At 49.6% G+C, this 21,872-nt stretch overlaps 1 protein-coding gene across 5 annotated transcripts in view; it reads right to left on the bottom strand.

Annotated features, from left to right (window-relative positions):
• Positions 1-21,872, bottom strand: part of PHKA1 (phosphorylase kinase regulatory subunit alpha 1) — a 70,484-nt gene that overhangs the window by 23,600 nt on the left and 25,012 nt on the right. For all 5 annotated transcript variants that reach the window (XM_038416583.2, XM_038416581.2, XM_038416582.2 and 2 more), the window contains exons 10-18: positions 21,286-21,408; positions 20,226-20,321; positions 17,787-17,894; positions 16,638-16,716; positions 15,502-15,636; positions 11,729-11,838; positions 9,275-9,419; positions 3,469-3,547; positions 1,582-1,757 (exon numbers count right to left, since the gene is read on the bottom strand). In XM_038416583.2, the coding sequence (XP_038272511.1) occupies positions 1,582-1,757; positions 3,469-3,547; positions 9,275-9,419; positions 11,729-11,838; positions 15,502-15,636; positions 16,638-16,716; positions 17,787-17,894; positions 20,226-20,321; positions 21,286-21,408 (1,051 nt within the window). The remainder of the gene's footprint in view (positions 1-1,581; positions 1,758-3,468; positions 3,548-9,274; positions 9,420-11,728; positions 11,839-15,501; positions 15,637-16,637; positions 16,717-17,786; positions 17,895-20,225; positions 20,322-21,285; positions 21,409-21,872) is intronic.

Raw genomic sequence — 21,872 nt, 5'->3', positions numbered from 1 at the left:
TGCCTGGTATTCAGGTCTGAATGGGGCACTTCCCTAGTACCCTGGCTAGCAAGCATCTGGAAGGGCTTTCAGACAGGGGCTCTTTGCAATTGCCATAAGCAGAGACGCCACTCAAAGATACAGTGCAGGGGATTTTTAATCATCTTATGTGGGACTATGAGATGCTGCAGAAGGCATCTGGACTGTAGCCTTGATATCTGGGAAGCTTCAGGAGCACTCAACTGTTCTGCTGCCTCAAGAGGTTCCAGTTAAAAGAGCACATTTGGCCAGAGCAGAAGCTACAACTGCTGCATTCAGGCAGTCACAGGCACCCTAAGATGCAGACATCACAGCAAATGGAAATCTAGATTAGCAGTATGCACGCCAAAAAGATGCAAAAAGAGAATTTACAAGAAAAACCCCATGCCAAGTCCAGAGCAGGGATACCAGCTATCTGGGAGTGAGGGTGGAGATGCAATAGCAAGCTGGTTACAGGCAGTTAATGGGCTAAATGGGTTAGTGGATGAATTGAGAGAAGAGAGGAGAGTTAAGGTCAGGGATTAGGACAGACACTTGGTTATGAGAGATCTTTGGAAAAAGGAAATCAAGGACAACATCATGGGACAAGAAACAAATCACCTCAGCCAGCTACACTGGCCCAACCTGGGAGGAAGAACTGGACACTCTTTGCCTTTAGGGCCGGGGAGGTGTTTTCTGTAACAGGGCAACAGATTGCTCTGACCTGGCTCCATATCAGAAGGTACAGCCCACGAGACCAGAGCCCTGACTCAGCAAAACACTTAAGACCTAAAGTCTAACACATTTTCCCATAAAACTGGCACCTTGGACTCTACATGGAGCTAGAAAACGTTCACTTTCATCAGTTCTTAAAGCCTTCCTTCCAGACTATTTAATATAGCTAATTGAATGCAGACATGTATCATCTCTTCCTAAAGATATCCTAGGATTTTAAACAGGTCCTGTCCAGGTTCTTTCCAATTCAGATGCTAATGTGCAACGTCACCCTCTGTATTTTCCCCACACTGGGCCTACAGCAGAGTCAAATTCCTTAGCTTCCAAATAAGCACTTCCTCCCCTTGTACTTGACTTTTGTCTGTCACACCCACAAAAGCAAAGACTCAATGTCCAGGTCAGCGATCCACCCAGTCCTCAATCCTCCTAACACCACAGTCATGTTAGAGAGACATGGTTAATTGGTGGGGCGGTCAAGGGAGAACAAAACCAAGGTGGAAATCCAAGTACACTAAATAAGTTAGTGAGGCTCTCTGCTGAGAGCCTCAGAGTTAACTGGAAAAAAGAAAAGGAGTACTTGTAGCACCTTAGCGACTAAAATTTATTTGAGCATAAGCTTTCGTGAGCTACAGCTCACTTCATCGGATGCAGTGAGCTGTAGCTCACGAAAGCTTATGCTCAAATAAATTTTAGTCGCTAAGGTGCCACAAGTCCTCCTTTTCTTTTTTGCAAATACAGACTAACACGGCTGCTACTCTGAAAAGAGTTAACTGGTTTAATCGATAAGCGTGGCACTCCTGAGCACAGCCTATTCCAGCGCATCAAGGTCGCCAACCCCTTCCTCCTTACCATCATTCGCTAACTGAAAGCCATGCAGCCACTCCTCAGGATCGAGCTCACTGTAGCTGTCAAAGCTGAGCCCGTAATCATCGGCATAGAGCTTACCCTCCGGACCAGGATCCATGAAGCTGAGGTGCGTGCAACACGAAGTTGTCAGGAACTCAGACAACTTACCCGTTTGGGTCCTGGGCGAGACAGAGAGGAGAGATCAGATGAGAAGTGCTAGGGGCTTGTTCTGCTAGTTTTGCATCAGAGAGCATAAGTCAGCCTCTTTCCTTCCCTAATCTAGGGCCAATGGAACTGTAGTGTACTGGCTAACACGTGTCCACATGCACTGCCCACTACTGGCTGAAACGTCACACTGCTCAGTGAGCCCTAGTCCGCTACAGCCCTCACTGGGGATATTGTGCAATATTGTGACCATCATTAAGTGTGAACTGACCTCAGATTTCTTAAGGGCCAAACCTTTAATGGCTTTAACCTTTACTTCAGAGCTCCCTCTGCAGGCCTGGAGAAGCAATAAACAAATACCCATCCAGTGCTGCATGTTTCTTCATGACCCAGCTAAGTGAGGGGGATACAAACAAGCATAGGGAGCCATACTGACTTCTGCTGAGACATTCGGAGGCAGGAGAGGGAGAGTCAGAAGACAGACCAATGGGGAAAGATATCCACAGCCACCAAAGCAGAATGGGACAGAAATAGATGGACAATTTGGTTATTGGGAGGTCAGAACACTACACAAAAACAGATGCAGAGTTAGCTGAAAAGAGGAAGAGGCTCTCTAAACCTCTATTACATGGCACACTGCTGAGGCAGCACTTGGGCCACAGCACTCCCTTCAGCTAGGAACTGGAACTTCAGAAAGAGGGAGGAATGCCTGAGGGTCTACCTGAAATCACCTTGCAAACAAATATGAACCAGGTAATGAAATGACTCTTGGTGGGTTGTTGACAGTAGGGGTCGAACTTGGGACCTCTGGACCTAGACATACCGGCCTCTCCTGCCTGAGCTAAGAGCCAGCTCTGGTAGCTCAACAACTGTAGCAGACTTGTAAATCTCTTTGATCCAGCCACTAGAGGGAGACAAAGCACCCAGGCATGGCCAAAACTGGACTATGGGATCAGATATGGGGTGGGAACAGAGGGCAAGTCCCATAGGTCACTCGGACGAAAGGGAAAGTTTAGAGAATTTTTCTTTTGTGAAGTATATGAACCCAACCCCCGAAGCTATTCACCCCCATGCATAGTGCTTACTCCCCTATGCAGTCCCATTTATATCTACCTCGGGTATTTATAGAACGCCCACCACTGCAATATCTAAGTATTGGACACTAAGAATGGGAATAAGGGTTTGTAGGGTTAGACCATGGCACTGTGAACTGGGGGCAAGACTGCACAGTGATTTGCAGGTTCCCAGTTGATGCATTGGTCTACATCCCTGTGTAGTTTTTGTAACTGAAGGTTTAGTAAAAACACCTCCTGTTGCAAAGCACTTCAAATCCCCTTCTCTGGGACCCCTTCTGCCCATGGGTAGAGGTAGCACTCCTTCCCCCCCCCCACCGCCCCAAGCTGAACAGGGTAAAATAGGGCCCCTCTTTGAACTGAAAGGTATGCCAAACCCAAGCACTTTGCCCCTAGGGCTTTAAAGGCCTTGGATTACCCCAGAGAGCGGGGACTGAGGGACAAGGTTACTACCAATGGAATAGATTGCTAAAACACGTCACAATGAGGGGGCATTGCTGGGCATTCATTAAGCTGAGACTGCATCTCCTCAGATCAGAGCTAGCTGGCAATATTTTGCCACAGGAGCATCCTTGCAAACCCTGCTTCACATGGTCCTTGGAGCACAATCAGCCGGCGGGTACACACTATAGGAACAGCAGCTCTTGCTTACCTCGCCCCACCAAAATACCCATCCTTCAGCTTCCTCAGCATTGCCAGCACCGTCGGGTGGATGCTGGTTGCAGTTTCATCTGTCACAGAAAGAAACCAGCCATGAGAATGACTCAAGGGAGACACATTAATGCAGAATCTCACGGCAATCCAGACAGGGCATTTTTTTAAAAATATTTATTTTTTTAAATAGCGTTTATGATTCTCTCCAACCACTGGAAGGACAACTCCATGAGGATCCCTCGTGCATGCCAACACACATACACCTTCCCCTGCCTCCCTGTTATTCTAAAAAAAGGCTTCCCTGGCCACCCAAAAACCTAGCTGTTGTGTTGGGACACAGGGCATGTCTACACTATAAACTTAAATCAACCAACCTATGCTAAGTCAGATTACAGCCCAGCTCATGTCCACACTACCCTCTGTCGATCATTGTCACACATCCTCACCAGGAGGGCTTCCACCTTCTTAAGAGGGGCGGAGTGGGAGGCTGAGAGCCTGGACTCTCTGCTCTATGCACAGCTCCTCCCTGGGCAGTCCCCCCATCCGTCCCAGAGTGACAGCCCAAGAGTGAGGTGGACTTTGTCAATTTCACAACTCCAGCACAGAACCCTGAAATTGACAAGAATGACAGCCAACAGCCAAAGGAAGTAATAGTGTCCCTGTAGACACTGTCATCTTAATGACACCGACATGAGCCCTACACTACTTGTGAAGGTAGAGTTATGATGTCTGTGTAGTAGAGCACGTACATCAGCGGGAGCAAGGCTGTAGCGTGGACAATAATGTAGTTAGATCAACGTAAGCTGCTTTATGTCAACCTAACTCTAGTTTAGGCCAGGTCACAGTCTTATTTTGTAGCATAGACCAGGCCTAAAGAGGCTCCCCTTCACTCTTTAGCAGGCTGCCTTTCACAAAAGCACTGAACAATAACAAGGTCATTTAACATCCAAGACACACCCAGCCAAGACTTCTTGGAAGTCCCAGGCATAAGCAGTTGTGCTAGGACTGGCCTATACCCTCGTGTAGGGCTCAGAGTGATAGTCAATGATCTGCAGCTTACCATCCATGCCGTGGCAAGATACACAGTGAAAGAGACAGTGAGAGACAGATAGTGAGGGCAAGGAGATCAGTTCTTCTGCCCAAAAGGTAGTCTCCATAATTGAGGTATGTGATTATGAGGTGTAACTAGGTTGATTAGGTACCTCTAAAAGTGATCAGAGGTTTCCTAATCACGTGTGGAGAACAATGGTCATTTGAACTGTAACAGACAGCGTACACAGTCACTCAAAGGCTAGACACCAGCACGTGTCAGCTGGATTGACTACTGCAGTGAGGAGACATGAGAAAGTTATACAGACTTGGACAGAGATGGAAATGCTCTTAGTCACCTTTTCCCAAAGGGACAGTCAATTTAATTCAAAGGCAGCAAATTTAAGGGCAATAAAAGGAAATACCTTTTTTACACACCAGATAACATGTGGAACTCATTGCCACTAGATACAGAGGCCAAGAGTTCAGCAGGAGTCAAACAAAAGGGTTAGATATTTCCATAGATTGATGACAAGGAGATGATACCATTACATGAGTTAGAATAAAAAGATGAAGAGGGGATATAAGCCCTCATGCCTCTCAGCATTAACCAATCACTAAGGCTAGGAAGGCACTTCAGTTATGGCAGGTTATTCTATAGTTGTCTGTCAAGTTTTCTTGCACATCCTCTGAAGCAGATGGCATTGGAGCCAGGTCACTGGCCAATACATTCCTAGTTCTCAGACAGAACTACAGGCTTCCAAAGGGTTTTTTTTGGGGGGTGGGGGGACCAAGTCACCTTCCCGGCTGCTCTCCTAGAGGGACCTCCAAGAGGGCAGCCAGAAAGCCTCTCAATAAGGGACTGATTGATGGGAATGAGCTTGAACATCAATAGCAGAGAGAGAGGGAAATTAACAGAGTGTGGGTGAGAGCAAAGGTGACTCCACCCAGTCTCAGGAGATGGTTCATCCTGTCCTTAGATCAAAGGGACCCATAACCCAGTAGAACTTATCTCACCAATGCAGGATTCCTAGAGTGCATGGACTTGGGTTCTGTCCAGGCTGATTACTTAAGATGCGCCAAGCAATGGGGCTCCCTCCACTTTCCCTACAAGCCAAGAGGTCTCACTACAAAACCAAGCCAGTAACAGGCCCGGGAGGGGCAAGTTCCTCTGCCAAATATGGCAATGGAAGGGATCACACCCTGGAACAGGAAGGGCTTTTTCTTCCCTTCAGCACAGGTGAGATGTCCTCTAGCCAAATCTCAGTTGTCTCAAGGGAGTGCCTTTGTTCCAGAATTACCTTGTGATCAAACAACCTCCCTGTAATGTCACAGGCCACTTATGCACCTGACAGGCTGGAGGAAATCAGGGAGAAATGTCCATGTGGGAAGAAGCAAGAGCAGCCAATCTCCAAAAAGGAAACAGCTGCTGAGTTGGCAGGATATAAAGTCTTTCCCAGATGCCAGTCTCATAGGGGGATCCCAGCCAGACTGCCATGGGCAGGCAAAGCAAACATGTCCTAGGCACCTAGGATTTATACTGTCAGGGCCTGGGCTACAGGGCCTGGGCTGCAAGCCCAGCCAGCCCAACTCGAGGGCTTCCAGGGACAGGGCTTCCGCAGGCAGGGGAATGAAATATCATCCCCAGGTATTAGAGTGTAGGGGGACAGCAGGGAGAGCAATGGGATGCCACAGCAAGGATCACATTATAAATACCCAGAATGGGCTTAAAATAGACTGGAACACCAGTGAAAATGAGAGGGGCAGTGTGAGGAAAGTCCACTCTACCTGTAGGGCCAAAGGCAGGGCTGGCCGACCAGAGGAGAACGGTTCTGTTCCCATTTTACTGAGCTCGAATGGAGCCACCGCTCACTTTGCCAACATTTTATTGCTTCTTTTTCCTTCACAACCATTTAACAATTTTTTTCTTTTTTAAGTGATGAAGGGGAAAAATGAAAACTCAGACAGAAATTGTCACAAAAATATGTCCTGGATGAGGCAGTTTTTTTCTACAAAGAAGCATTTCATTCATAAAAATTCAATCAGCTCAAGCTAAGCGCAGAACTCTAGGCTGGCATGGACTCTGGAGATACCCACAACGCCCCAGGGCAGAGGCACATCCTACAGGCGGGGAGGGAGGCATCCAACACTATTGTTTTGCCAATATTGCACAATGCAACCTCTTTAACAAAGATCTGTATTCCGAGGCCCCAACCACAATGGTGTCCAGTCTGACCCTTCCCTCTTGATGCAGTGCCTTCCACAGCAAGGCAAGTTCTTCACAGGTGTGACATTATTGACATGAACCGTGACGGTATAGATCATTGTTGCGACCAAGATCCTATAGTTGCACCAAATCTTGTACAAAGGAGGTCAAGTAAGGTGTCTATGAAAAGATTATGATTTGCTGGTTATGATTATGCTATCTGTATGCATGTATCATTTTTGTATTTAAAGTATTGGCCGTATACCTGTTTCAAATGTTGGCAACTAGGGTAACGCCCACAAAGTAATCATGGAATATTAGGGTTGGAAGAGACCTCAGTAGGTCTCAGTAGGACCAACACCAACTAAATCATCCCAGCCAGGGCTTCGTCAAGCTGGGCCTTAAAAACCGCTAAGAATGGACATTCCAGCTCCTCCCTAGGTAACCCATTCCAGTGCTTCACCACCCTCCTAGTGATATAGTGTTTCCTAATATCTAACCTAGACCTCCCGCACTGCAACTTGAGACTATTGCTCCTGTTCTGTCATCTGCCACCACTGAGAACAGCCTAGCTCTATCCTCTTTGGAACCCCCTTCAGGTAGTTGAAGGCTGCTATCAAATCCCCCCCTCGCTCTCCTCTTCTGCAGACTAAACAAGCCCAGTTCCCTCAGCCTTTCCTCATAAGTCATGTGCCCCAGCCCCCTAATCATTTTCATTGCCCTCCCCTAGACTCTCTCCAATTTGTCCACATCCCTTCTGTAGTGGAGGGACCAAAACTGGACCCAATACTTCAGGTGTGGCCTCACCAGTGCCAAATAGAAGGAAATAATCACTTCCCTTGATCTGCTACCAGTGCTCCCAATAATACAGCCCAATATGCCGTTAACCTTTTTGGCAACAAGGGCATACTGCTGACTCATATCCAGCTTCTCATCCACTGCAATCCCCAGGTCCATAATCAGACAGATATGCCATGTAAGACGTATGCAAAAATTTTATAAATTTGCCAGATATGATCATCTTGTTTATATGTTTCTATCACCTCTGTATTAGGAGTTATAGATATGTACGCCTGTCTGTATTTCAAACTTGTGCTATGCTTCTGGGTAACACCCCAGACAGTTTTGGCATCAGCACTGCCTGCCTGATGGCCCGTTAAGAACCATCAGCTCTAAAACTGAGCCACTGAGAGAAGGCAGATACAACCTATAACTCAGCAAGGCATGCAGGGGCATACCTATGGAGAGAACTCTCAGGCTTCCAAGCCATGTGCTGGGCAGCTTGTGTTTGGAACAAAGGAAGCGCAGGCCGCATGGCAAGAGACTAGAAAAGGCAGCTGCATCTTCCCAGTTTTGTCTTCAATCCTGCTTCTGACCTCTGGAGGAACTGTACTTGAAACTGAAACTCTGAATAACCCACCCAAGCTGGGACATTTGTACTCCAGACACTCAATTGGTTTAAAATTAGCAGTAATCCCATCAACCCTGAAACAAGCCTGAACTAAGAACTTCGCAATTGTTGTATGTATTTGATTCCATTTAACCAATTTTAACTCATCTATATTTCTTTCTTTTTATGAATAAACCTTTAGATTCCAAAGCAGGGATTGCCAACCCGTGGCTCCAGAGCCACATGCAGCTCTTTAGAAGTTAATATGCAGCTCCTTGCATAGGTACCGACTCCGGGGCTGGAGCTACAGGCGTCAACTTTCCAATGTGCTGAGGGGTGCTCATTGCTCAACCCCTGGCTCTGCCACAGGCCCTGCCCCCACTCCACCCCTTTCCACCCCCTCCCCTGAGCCTGCCATGCCCTCACTCCTCCCTCCCACCCCCTCCAGAGCCTCCTGCACGCTGTTCGGGATGCGCGGGGAGGGAGGGGAAGGCGCCAAGCAGCAGGGTTGCTGGTGGGCGGGAGGTGGGCTGATGGGGGGCTGCTGAGGTATTACTGGGCTCTTTGGCAATGTTCATTGGTAAATTCTGGCTCCTTCTCATGTTCAGGTTAGCCACCCCATTCTAAAGGATTGGCAACAGCGTGATTTGTGGGCACGATCTGACTGGTATATTGACCTGGGTCTGGGGCTTGGTCCTTTGGACTTGGGAGAACTTTTCTTTGTTTACTGAGGTATTGGTTTTCATAACCGTTCATCTCTATAAGGAGTGGCACTGGTGGTGATCCTGGGAAACTGAAGTGTCTGAGGGAATTGCTTGTATGACTTCTGGTTAGCTAGTGAGGTAAAAGCAAAGTCCTCTCTGTTTGGCTGGTTTAGTGCGTCTTAGTAGAAAAGAACCCTAGTCTTGGGCTATGACTGCCATGCTCTAAGCAATTTGTCCTGAATTGATACTCTCAGTAGTGTCCCGCCAAAGGCTGCTTTGTTACAACGGGTCAGAGCAGGACAGCACAGCTCTGCCGCCTTCCCATTGGTCAGCTGGGGCCTTTGGACCAGCTCCACAGAACTTCCTAGTGCACATCTTCTAGGGGATGGGGCTAAGAGACTACGCTGTGCTTAAGGGCTGCACTGACTTTGCCTTTCTGGATACCCGTCGAGAGACAGGCCAGAGGGCCCTTTACCAAGCATGGTTTGCGAGATGGGGAAGGTGATTGTCGGCCGTCCAGTCATCCTCCAGCAGCTGCATAGGTAGGAGAGGTCTGTCCGCAGCATCTCCACGATCATCTTGTTGTCCAAGGCCAAATAGAACTGCTGCTGATCGATGAACTGCAGGGGATGCAGGAGCAGAGGTGAGTGTGGGAGGCTGAAAGCCACGAGGACTCAGACTGCTGCTGCAGCACAGGGAGAGGTGGGCTGTGGACCATTCATTAGACAAAGGAGCAAAACTAGAAAGGGCTTAATGGCACAGCAAGTGGGTCAGTCCATTGCCATGGATTGGTTCTGGGCATCTGCAGGATTTAGGGTCTTACAGGTGGCATGTTCTGTAGGCTGCATGAGTGCAAGACAGGCAATACTGAACAGTCACAGAGGCTGTATGGGAGAAACTAATTCTTGGCTGCTAGGAAATCCTTTCTATATAACCTGCCTGGAGACTGACAACCCCAGATTCAAGACTCCTGCTTTAGGCACGGCTGCCAGCTCTCCAGCTGATAGGCAGGTGTGGGAAGATGCTAATGCTGTCATACAGGGATGGGAACCTGCTGGCTGCCACAGAGTAATTAACCAGAATCCGTGGCAGTGACACTTCTGGAGAGAAGAGCAATGGGCACTGCTGAGCAGCATCCTGCTGTGAGGGGAAGTGCCCTTCCACTGCATTTCTAGCAGCTACCATAGTGACAAAGCATGTCAATACAGAGACAGACCAGATTTCAACAGCTCTGTAGCAATTGCTGTTAGATGAATGCCCTCATGGAAGCAGCAAGGGGGGGGTCCACTTATTTCCTACACAGTCTGCTTCTCTCATTTACCCTCCTACCACCCATACACAAGTCATTAACCCAAGAGAGACAAGCATGGCTGCTGTATCATCTTGGTGACGGGAGCTCTGATTGCTCTGTGCTCTCCTGACAGCCTGTGGACTTTAGGCTGGGCTGACACCCTCCGTTTGTCTACAGAGCTGCAGATGGTGCAGGCTTCACAGCCTTTCCAGTGTGCATAGGCCTGATGCAGAGAAATCACCTGCTGCAGCAAGAGGATGACCTGCCTCTGTGCCCACGCAACCCTCAGGCTCTCTGCCACGCCTGCCAGCCTGAGGACCAGTTGGCAGGAGATTTTAATTCCTCAACTACTCTCTGCACATAGGAGCCATAGAATCATAGAATATCAAGGTTGAAAGGGACCTTAGGAGGTCATCTAGTCCAACCCCCTGCTCAAAGTAATGGGGCAGCCTGATGCACCCTGGCTTTTGATTGTTGCACCCCTAGGCTGGGCTGGAACCAGAGACCTAGAAGGTGGAAATCTCCCTGCTCTATTACCAGTCCTCTTGGTGTTCTTAAAAACGAGGAAACCAAGAGATTTTAGTGTTTTCTTTGGTTTTTTTTGTTTTTGTTTGGGTTTTTTTTCTTTTAAAAGAAAATCAGGTTTTACGGCTTTTCCTAATTTCTCCTTATTCACAGCAGCCGCTAGTGGGCTTCCCTGTTTGTAAAAAGAAAAGGAGAACTTGTGGCACCTTAGAGACTAACAAATTTATTAGAGCATAAGCTTTCGTGAGCTACAGCTCACTTCATCGGAATGCATCCGATGAAGTGAGCTGTAGCTCACGAAAGCTTATGCTCTAATAAATTTGTTAGTCTCTAAGGTGCCACAAGTTCTCCTTTTCTTTTTGCGAATACAGACTAACACGGCTGCTACTCTGAAACCTGTTTGTAAAGGAAAGGAAGAATTGCTTAAAGGAGCACTTTCTACCCACACTCTTGGTGCCTCCCCAACCAGGAGGCTCTGGCTGTTCCCCTTTCCCTTCTTGCGAGGCTTTCTCCACAAAACTGCTTTGTTGCTATGCCCAGCTGCAGAGCCTTGATCACCATGGAATCATGTGGTACTGTGGGCAGCCATACTGTTCCCAGGATTGGCTGAGCAAAGAGACATTTCCTTCCATTGCATGCACACACTGCTCTTATGGTAGGGTCCACCCAGGGGCTGGACTGCTGCCATGGATCACTTCCTTTAAAAAACAGCATTGAAGCACCTGCTATGGAGAAACTGACAGAGGTTTCTGTGGACTGGGAGGGCCCCAATTCTGATTTCATGCCTCTGAGAGGCAAGGTAGGTGGACCAGCCTCTGTTGGTGAGAGAGGCTAAGAAGAAGAGCACTGTGTTGCTTGAAACAGTGTCTCTCTCACCAACAGAAGCTGGTCCAGTAAAAGACATTCCCTCCCCCAACCTTGTCTTTCTAATACCCTAGGCTCCACATGGCTACAACTACACTTAGCAGTCTGCAGCATCCTTTAAAAGGAAGCCTGTCCTTTGAGCCCTAAAGGCCATGCACCTACCTGGTTGGAGCTGCACCGCTTATACAGTATGGTTAATACACATTACTACCATGACACACACTCAGCTGCCACACTGCCCCCATTTACCTGGGGTGTAAAGGTGAAGATGTTCTTTCTGATGTCATAGAGCTTGGATGTGCCCAGGACTCCCATATAACGGAAGGGTCGTCCACTCAGGTTCATTTGCTTGTTGCGACCTGTGAGAAGTGGGAAGAGGAGAGGTCAATGCCTCTGTTACTGAAATGCTCCGAGAGGAGACCCAAGACAGGACATTTGGGCAAACAGTCTCAGGCTCAAAGGCTGTCCACTTGCAAAGAAACTCATTTGATCCAAGACGCATCTGGAGCAAGAGAGTTTCCAATAGTGATGCTTTGTCCGAAAGTGACAAGATTTTTGGTCAGAGGACAGCTCCCCACTCTGGATGAGCTATAGAATCATAGAATCTCAGGGTTGGAAGGGACCTCATGAGGTCATCTAGTCCAACCCTCTGCTCAAAGCAGGACCAATCCCCAATTTTTGCCCCAGATCCCTAAATGGCCCCCTCAAGGATTGAACTCACAACCCTGGGTTTAGCAGGCCAATGCTCAAACCACTGAGCTATCCCTCCCCACAATGCTGCACCTTAGGCATTATAGCCCATCTGAGCACTAGACGGGGACTCTGGAGATTTGGGTTCTATTCCTGCATCTGGACGGCTGGAAGGTCTTGGGCAAGTCACTTGGCTGCTCTATGCCTGTTTCTCCATCTGTAAAATTGGGACAATACTGCTATGAAGAGTGCTAGATAAGAGCTAGGGACTCATTATTACGCCCTGCTCCAACATGCTTCTTGCACTGGAGAGGAGTTAATGTTTACAGCCCTTCCACTGGGTCAGGCTCCATTGTTATCCTTGCAGGGGAAACTGAGGATTGGTAGCTTAATTGAAATCCAGCTGCTAGGACTGCCATATGCTCCCTACTTACACTGAGTCCAGCCTCCCATCGCAAGCGATGCTGAGATCTTTTGAACTCTTAGGTCCCACACTGCTTGTACCAGGATGTTTGTCTAGCCCCTTGTTAATATATTGGCAACACTGGATAAGGGTTTCCTCACCAGCATGCAGCAAATCCCAGGAGTGGGGTACAGAGATATGCTCCCACCTCCCTGAGCAGACACATGCAGTGGGGAAGCTATTCACTGTTTAAATGAAGATGTGCTCTCAAAATGGAAGAAGGAGGCAGTGTGATGTTGCACTCCATATGTTTTATGGAAATATGCTTCTGAGTGTAAATATGATATAACTGGAATATGCTTTATGCAAAAGGTCTCTTGTAAGGTATCATAACAAAGGTTATAACCTACTGAATATATTCCTCCTATTTGTATGCATGTATCATTCTTGTATCTGAAGCTAGAAATACGAGTATAACTCTGGAGGTCCTTTTGTAATTATGCAAAGTGTGGGCCATTAATGGTGGTTTAGAATCTTGATGGCTCCCACTGACTAGGACAATTGGTTGTAAATGGTTTATTTACCTGCATGCCTTCCTGTATACGTGTGGGCCATCACAGGAAGAATGGAGACTAGGGGATCTTACAGTGACATGTGACCATGTCACATGATACTGGAATCAATCTTAATCCTTGTACTTTTCCACTGAAGAGGAAGAGGTGGGGACAAAGCAGAGACAAGATTCCCACCTTGTGCCGAAACTTGGGGGGCGGATGGGGGGGGGGGAGAGGAGAGAAGAGCAGAGCAGGACAAAAGAGGCTGCCCATCATGAGAAACCCTCTTCTTACCACCTGAGATGTCTGCTGGAAGTAACAAGGTAGTAACAAGTACTGCAAGTCACAAGGACTGTATAGGGGAAAGGACTTGGCCCAGACTAGGAAGGAGTCTAGTCCGTGAAAGAAGCTTATTGGAACCCCTCTGAGGGTGAGACATTACTTGTAAACAGATTCTTAAAGTATTAAGCTTAGATTTGCATGTTTTTGCTTGGTGACTTACTTTGTTCTGTCTATTACTTGAAACCACTTAAATCCTACTTTTTTATTAATAAACCCAGAATAAGTGATTAATATCTGGGGGAGCAAACAGCTGTGCACCTCTCTCTATCAGTGTTATAGAGGGCAGACAATTTATGAGTTTACCCTGTATAAGCTCTATACACGGTAAAATGGATTTATTTGTGGTTTGGATCCCATTGGGAACTGAGTGTCTGGGTGCTGGAGACAGGTAACCTGCTGAGCTTTTTCTCAGTTTAGTCTGTAGCTTTGGGGGCATGGACCAGACCCTGGGTCTGTGTTGCAGCAGGTTAGCATGTCTGGCTCAATAAGACAGGGTTCTGGAAGTCCCCAGATGGCAGGGAAAATGGGCTCAGAGGTAATTTCAGCACGTCAGGCAACAATCCCAAGGGGATCTCTGTGACCGAACCCATCACAGGCAGATTTCCAGGAAGCTGAAGCCTGTGCTAGCAACGTGCTCCACAGGGCTTTCAGGGGCAGCATTGGCTGGAGCTACACAAAGCAGGGGTTGGGATACAACTTAGAGGTCTCCCGTCCCCAGGCCATCCCTTGACAACACCCAGCATCTGGTGCAAAACAGATCCCTTCTAGGGATCAAGCAAGCAACACAAGAGGGGACTGCTAAAGAGTGAGCAGTCTCCAAAGAGGGAGGGAGGGGATGGAAGGACTGTCAGTATTAATTCAGACTTCCCTCGCCTGAATTCAACTGGCCATAGGGAGAGAGGACAGGTCAAGGGCTTGGGATGACAACAGGGCTCCTGTCTTTTTGAAATGTTTCCTTATCTCAGTGGATCTCAACCTTTCCAGATGACTGTACCCTTTTCAGGAGTCTGTCTTATGTACCCCAAGTTTCATGTCACTTAAAAACTACTTGCTTACAAAAATGAGACCTAAAATACAAAACTGTCTCAGCACAGTGTGACTGACAAACTGCTAACTCTCATTTTTATCATATAATTATAAAATAAATCAATTGGAATATAAATATTGTACTTACATTTTAGTGTAAACTATATAAAGAAGCATTAAAAAGTCATTCTTATTAAATGTTAGTTTGTACTGACTTTGCTAGTGCTTTTTCTGTAGCTTGTTGTAAAACTAGACAAATAGCTAGAGGAGTTTATGTACCTCCCGGCAGAGCTCTGCGTATCCCCAAGGATACACGTACCTCTGGTTGGGAACCACTGCCTTATCTAAATGGCAAGGGAATTCAGACTCCAATTGACCTTTCACCCTCCATGCCCTTGTCAGATTTTCGCCCCATGAAAGCTGCCAGGACAGTCGGAGGACCGCGTGCAGGAGCCCATCACCTGGGCTGCAGGCTCTGCACGGGAGGTTGGAAATGGTTTTCCTCTCATTAAAAACCTCACATCTATCTCTGGCTCTGCCGAAGCTTGTTATAACAAGATCTAGATTTGGAAGTGAGCTTGACCAACATGGCCATATTGATTGCAGCCTGGGCTTACAGTCAGCAGGTTGGAGACCGATGCTGAAAGAGGGATTCTGGGGAATGGGTGATGACAGGGGGTGGGGAGTTCTCCCAGGAGCCCTTTGCCTGCTAAAGGAGCGGTGTTAGAAGGTGTGCAGAGACGGTTTGAGAAAACACACACCTGTGTTCAGTCAGGAAAGGGTTACTGTCAGCCTCAGGACATTCTCCAACAAGAAATGAGGGTGGAAGGTGACGGTGTTTCAGCCATGGCAGTGTCCATGACACACCGCTCCACTGGCCATTAGTGCACATTGGAAAGTCAGACACAGGGAGGATCGAGTTGTTTCCCAAGCAGCCTCTCCCTGGCCCATCCAGATATTCTATCACCCCCTGACCCAGATGCCTAGGCAAAGCTCCGGCCACTCACCCAGTCTGGCATAGATGTGGCTGAGGATCCGGGCTGGCTGCACTCTGATGGGGTACACGTCAGCCACTGTCTCCACCTCGATGCCCTGCTTTTTCAGAATGGCCTTGATGCAGTCTGTCTCAGCTAGGATGCACACTGGGCAAGGGTGGAGAGGGTAGTATCAGCAGCTGGAGATCTCAGGCCAGGAATTTCAAAAAAGGGGAATGGCCATTGGGCAGTGGAGGTTGCTCAGAGACTGGGTGCAAGTTGCTTGGCAATGACTGCTTGGGTTCCCTCATAGTTAGGATCTGCACCCATCCAGCTAACCTGCCACCCTAGAGGACAACTGGGCCCTCCGCCACGAGGGGTGGGGGTCTGAGAGCCATCCCCCTGGCAGCAACAATTGCCACGTGGAAGCTTAAATTGCCCAGTGGACTGGACAAGAGGTCCAGGTTAGCAGGTGACAGAGGCGAGAGCAAGACTCATCAGTATATGTGGTCATGGTTTAAAGGAGCATTTAAATTTCTACAGCACCTTCTATCCTGAAGGACCCTTAAGAGCTTTACATACTTAAACAGATTCCTTTATATAGCTCCCATGTCACTTCAGCCACTGCTGAAATGTAGCCACCTCTGTGGAACAACATAGCAGCTGTTTAACTGAAGGGAGACAAGGAATCTTTAAATCAGAGTCCCGGCCCCTTCACTCTCAGAGGGTCATCCAAAAGAACAGCATCTCAAACAGCAAACCAGGCTGGGGCATTAGCTCAGCACTGACTCAGAGGGGAGAGTCCCCACAACAGATACAGACACCTGAGAGGTCTTCCAATCAAGTATTGATCTGAATCGACCCTGCTTAGCTTGAGTGATCTCACAGGATCAGAGAAACTGTAAGGGGGAAAGGTTACTTTTGCCATGGCACTGCTCACCACCTGTATGAAGCCTTTCAACCCCCTGGAAGGGCGACCAGCTGCACCACCCATTACCAGACACAAATGACATCTGCCAAATCAAATCAGCTACAGATCCAGTGCAGTGAAGCAGCCAGCCCTGCTGGTGGGCAGGAAGCCATCCTGCGTTTTGCAGCTGGAGACTGTTTCCATCCCCTCTTGTGTAGCATACCTACAGCAACCTGTAACATCAGACTGCCATGCTCACCTTGGACTACCACATCTGGCTTCGGGACAGTAGCAAACCTGCGATTCAGGGGATCAATTTCACCTGGAGCCAGAAATCCCTGTGTGAAGAAATAACCAGAGAGAGAGGAATTGCCCTCACAGAGAAGACAAGCTGCTTACAGAGACCCCTGCTAACATTATCCTAGCAGCAGAACACATCAGCAACACAGATCACACACACTGAGGACTGGATTAGGTGGGGAACCCCCATCTGTCAGGTTCAGTTGATCAGCATTACAATGGGCTTCTAAAGCCTACGGGAAAAAGATAGTTTAGAAAAACCTCTTCCACTTTCTGGTACTCATGGATGAGCCCATTCGGAGCCAGGAGTGGCAGATCCTTCTTCACCCAGAGTTATTTTGCTTCCTCGGAGGGGCTCTGAGTAATGAACACACTCTGGCCAGAAAAAATATTTAACTCTTTAATCCCACCTTCTCCAGGTCTCAGCTCTTCTGAAAGTAGAAGACAATAGTGCAGAGAAAGCTAGCAGCATAAGAGCTCACCCAGACAGTGTAATAAAAGCAGGCCTGGAAGATGAGTGAAGTAGCCACTAGCTGCAGTCGTCATAGTACAGAGCACTGCTGTGTTGAATAGCGGCCTCTGGATGCTCACAAGAGATTTTGCTATCCTGGTGGAGGGTTGTTTTACTGCAGAGGGGATGGTGTGGTAGATGATGTTACTTAGACAAGTCTCCAGACACTCATAGGAGCATATTTCAGAAAAGGCTGCTCACCCAACGCACCAGCCAGCAAGTGGCACAGGCAGAGTGCAGTGACCAGAAAAAGAAAAGATGGAAATAAGGCCTTGGGTAGAATGCAAGCATGTGTTTGTGGACAAGTGCTACTCAGAGGCAGATGCAGATGCAGAGAACGCCTAGGAGTAGGGCGCTACAAGGGAAAGCCACAGATTCCATGAAGTTATGGGCAGTTCTAGCAAATTTAAAAATCTACCGGGCCTGGTGCCAAGCTCTCCCAGCTCCCACTGACCATGGTGGAGGCAAGAGTGCTCAGCACCTCAATGTTGAATGCAACAGGAACGAAGACTGACTCCTGAGCAGACAAATACCTCAGAGATCAGAGCTGCTAAGCTTGGACTAACCGGCAGCCCAGAGTGACAGGTGTGATCTCACCTCTGCCATCAGGCACCCCAGAATGTAGAGAGACTGGCCCCACATGTGAGGCAGCTTGCCCATAGGGACCCGGTCGACAGTGTGGGGATTCATATACTCCTCATCCACCTGGAAGAAGAGGGGGGGGGGGGGGAAAGAAGGAGAGATCAGGCATCCGACAGTGCCTACAGCCTAGGAGATGCTGCCAGGCACCAACCCACCACCCAGCAGGGAACGTTTTCAGTACTGCCACCACATACGCAGGGGGCCCTCTCCTATCGGGCTGGGGTGTTACCCAGGCAAGCTTCCCCTCCCATGCTCTAATGGGAGACCCCTCACCCCTTCCCAGTTAACTAGGGGAGGCCAATACCACACATTCAGGGCCTCCCAATGCAAATCTCTTGGAAGCAGCTAGAGTTTCCACACAACATTGTAGCAACAGTCCCACGGATCTTCCTGGTTTAGCGCAGCAGAGTTCTTAGGCTACCAGAGGATCCCCCATTTGGCTGTGGCATCCTCTCACTCTTGGCAGCTGGATGCTGACTTTAAAGGCAACTGATGCATTTTAAAGTACCCACCCCCCAGGAAATCATAGCTGTCCCCTGCATGCCCCTTCCTCCCTGGCTGCTTTCAGACATTTGGTTCATCAGGGTCAGGCAGTCAGACCTAAAGACTGACAGAGGGGGGCAAAGGGCAGCCAGCAGAGCTTAGCACCCTGCTAAAGTACTGCCTGGCAGGGCAGGTGTCTCAGCAGCGAGCGACGCCCCTTGGAACTAGTGGCACGCATACCATGAGCACTGCAATGAGCTGAAGGGCGTGGAGGTGGAAGGAGTTGCGCTTCCCAGCTGGACATGCTAGCTGCATCCACACTGCAGCTGGGGGAGAGCCTGCCAGGCCATGTAGACAGATTCATGCTCAGCTGCAGCACAGATGTACCCACTCCATCCTGAGGAGAGCAGGCCTGGGATTGGGGGGTGTTGGAGCCAGCTGTTTTGACCTCAGAGGGAAGGGAGCACACAGCCCCTCCCCCTCAAGTGCCTCTCACACTGGTTGGAAAGGGGGCAGCATTAACCCAGAGAACTGGCATGCCCTCAACCCACAGGGCAGCAGTCACAGCAACCTCCAGCTTCTGCCCAGTCTTAGCCCTGACCAGGAATAGAGCACGCTGTAGACGAGATCCAGCAAGCCACGCTCACCCCACCCAGCCCATGCAGAAGGGGGAGGGGAAAGTCAGCAGGGGGATTCCTGCAGGGATCAACCACAGCTCTTCTGAGCCTACAGCAGAGGTGCCCAGCTTCACCCCACATTGCCCCTGGCCAGGCAGGTGGGCAGCAGTGCACAGGTGACTTGGGTAATAGCTGTCATCAACCCCCCACCCCACTTTGGGCACTGGTAGAGGGAGCATCTATGGGGGGGGGGCAGCAAGACCATGAGGCAGGGGAAGGGAGATTGGATCCCTTTTGATTCCTGCTACCTCTAATGTTTTAAGCAAGAGCCTGGGCCCTGGGCATAAGGTGCAGCCCCCCATTAGCCATTGGCTCATTTAAGAGGGAGCAGGGCCCAGTGACTGTGACAGGGCAGCTGATGCCCAACAGGGCTTAACAGAAGGCACCTGGGCCGTATACACAGAACAAAATAAAAAAAAAGACTGGGTAAGTCAGAGATACCTGAAGCCAGGCAACTGGCAGAAGGAGTAGGGAGTTGCCTGAGGGAAAGAGCTACAGGAGACCCACCGGAAGAAGACTGTTGGGAGCACTGGCTAGAGCTGGGGGACCATACCAAGGGGCCAGAAAGCTTGTTGCAGAGCCAGCTTGGTCAGTGCAAGCTGGGCCCAGAAGCAAGGGATTAATTCAGGAGGATGGATCCCAGGAGCAGAGGATGCCTCACAGATGGGGAGGCCTAGAAGACTAACACTGCAGGGCGCCTTTTGGCAGAAGACCCGAATGGAGGGAGGGCTGTGGAAGGAGCCCAGCAGCAAGGGGTTGGCCCTGGAGAGAGGTTCCCCTGAGCTGGGTGAGGCACCCAGGTGAGGAGCCCTGGGGCAGTGGAACCCCTCTCACAGGAGACCTCACTTGGGTCTACAGGAGAAGGTTGAGCCCCAAGGCTTCAAGGGAGAGCAAGGCTTTATGGCTCATGGGAGAGCAGCAGGTCTGGGAACTCTCAGGTGGAGGCCTGGAGAGCGGGTCCCTGGGACAGGGGAATGGTCCTGGGACCAAGCAGTTAATGACTCGGGTGGGCGATCTCGGAACGGGATTGAAGAGCTGCTGTGCTATGACTGTGTTTGGGGAGAAGCTGCCTTTTACAATGAGGGATCTGCAGACTGTGGCTCTTCACATGAATAAAAGGGTCTGAATTTGCCGCCGAGAAACAGACTGCGAAGGGGAAACGGAGGCAGGTGTGTCATGCCACAGCCTGCCGTTAGGGAAGTGCTCAAGATGGAGGTTACCCTGCTACACTCACCTTATTGGGAGGGACACTGTACAGCTCCGGTACCATGCGAACTCCATCCTTCCCCTTGATGAGCACGCCTTCAAGGGCCTCCCTGTACTCCTGGACCTGAGGGGGAAGCACCACAGGGAATCAGCTCCCAACACAGCATCCCCAAGGGCAGAGCCCCAGATCAGTGCTCCCTTAATTTTTCCCCATGCACGTGCAGAATGAATTTTGTTATGTGCACCAATACGGAGGTGATGTATGACACATCACTTCCATATTGGTGCACATAAAATTCATGTGGCAGGGTGGGGCCGAGGGGTTCAGAGTGTCGGAAGGAACTCACAGCTGAGGCGGAGGGTTGGGGGTGCGAGGGCTCCGGTTGAGGGTGCGGGCTCTGGGGTGGGGCCTGGAATGAGATGCAGGCTGCCCCAGGGCTACAAGGGGGGGGGGGGGAGAAGAGAAGAGAGAATGAACTCCACACAGTGCGTGCCCCTCCTCCTCTCCCCCGGGGCCAGGGTGCCCCTCCCCCAGCTGCAGCAGGTCCCAGCCAGGCGGGTTCCCTGAGCGCCTGTGCAGTGCTTAATAGCCTGCTGCACGGCCACCTGGTTTACAGGGAACTTAGTCCCAGACCCGTCCCCTACCAGATCAACTGGGATTAGGAATGTGCATGTAAGCGTTAAATAGCAACAGGTAGCACCCATGTGCTCACTCTATGCACACAGGAGAGCACAGAGCCTGGCCCCACTCCCCCACCCGCCATGCCAGCAGTTCAGAGTGTTTATTCCCTTGTAAACCACTTTGGGCAGGGGCTGTCTTTCTGTTCGGTTTGTACAGGGCCTAGCATAATGGGGGGCCTGGCCCATGACTGGGCTCCTAGGCACTACAGTAAAAACGAACACAAAGACAGCCCAGCAGTTCTGAGATCCTAGGATAGCAAAGCAGGGTGTACCTGTAGAGGAGGAGACAGAGACTGACAAGGGCACCCCAGGGGACTGTGTTTAACAAGCAAGCAATCGGCTTATTTTTCCCCTTAAAGCCAGACTCCCCTCCCCAACCCAGGTGCCCCCTCCAACCCACACCTTACCTGCTCTACATTGCCGCTGAAGATCCCGTCGATAATGAAGTAGGTCCAGAACAAAGGCCACTCACACTCAATGTTCTCAAAGAGCTTCAGCTCAGCAGGCTCGTAATAGAGGCGATTTGGGTCCTGTGCAGAGATGCATTAGGTCAAGTCATGCAAAGCTATAGCTGGAGGCTTGTTCCGGCCCAGTGACCCAGTCCCTCTCTCCCTTCTGAGTCATCCTCTCCTGACTCCTTCAGCAGCTGGGTGCTCACATGGTGACCATCTGGCCATGAACTGCTCCAGCCCTGGGAACTGCATCCAAAGGCAGGGGGTAGCTGTCCATCATGTATGACTGCATAACCCAGGTTTCTAGAGCAGCATGTGATGGTGGGGGAGGGGGGGGGGAAGAGACATGGATTTGTGGTTGAATCCTGTGTCTGCACATGACCAGAGAGAAAGGCAGGGCAGCTAAGAGAGCCAGAGATGTGGCAATTACTGGACATGCTCAGTAGCAGTTTATGATGCTACATGGAAAGTTTCCATTAAGGGCAAGGAGTCTTACAGCCCCACACATTCACCATCTGAGATTGATGCCCAACAGAATTCAG

This window comes from Dermochelys coriacea, chromosome 9, assembly GCF_009764565.3.
Source record: "Dermochelys coriacea isolate rDerCor1 chromosome 9, rDerCor1.pri.v4, whole genome shotgun sequence".
In the NCBI taxonomy this organism is placed as follows: domain Eukaryota; kingdom Metazoa; phylum Chordata; order Testudines; family Dermochelyidae; genus Dermochelys; species Dermochelys coriacea.
Note: the sequence above shows the minus strand (reverse complement) of the source record. Positions and strands in the feature narration are given on the sequence as shown.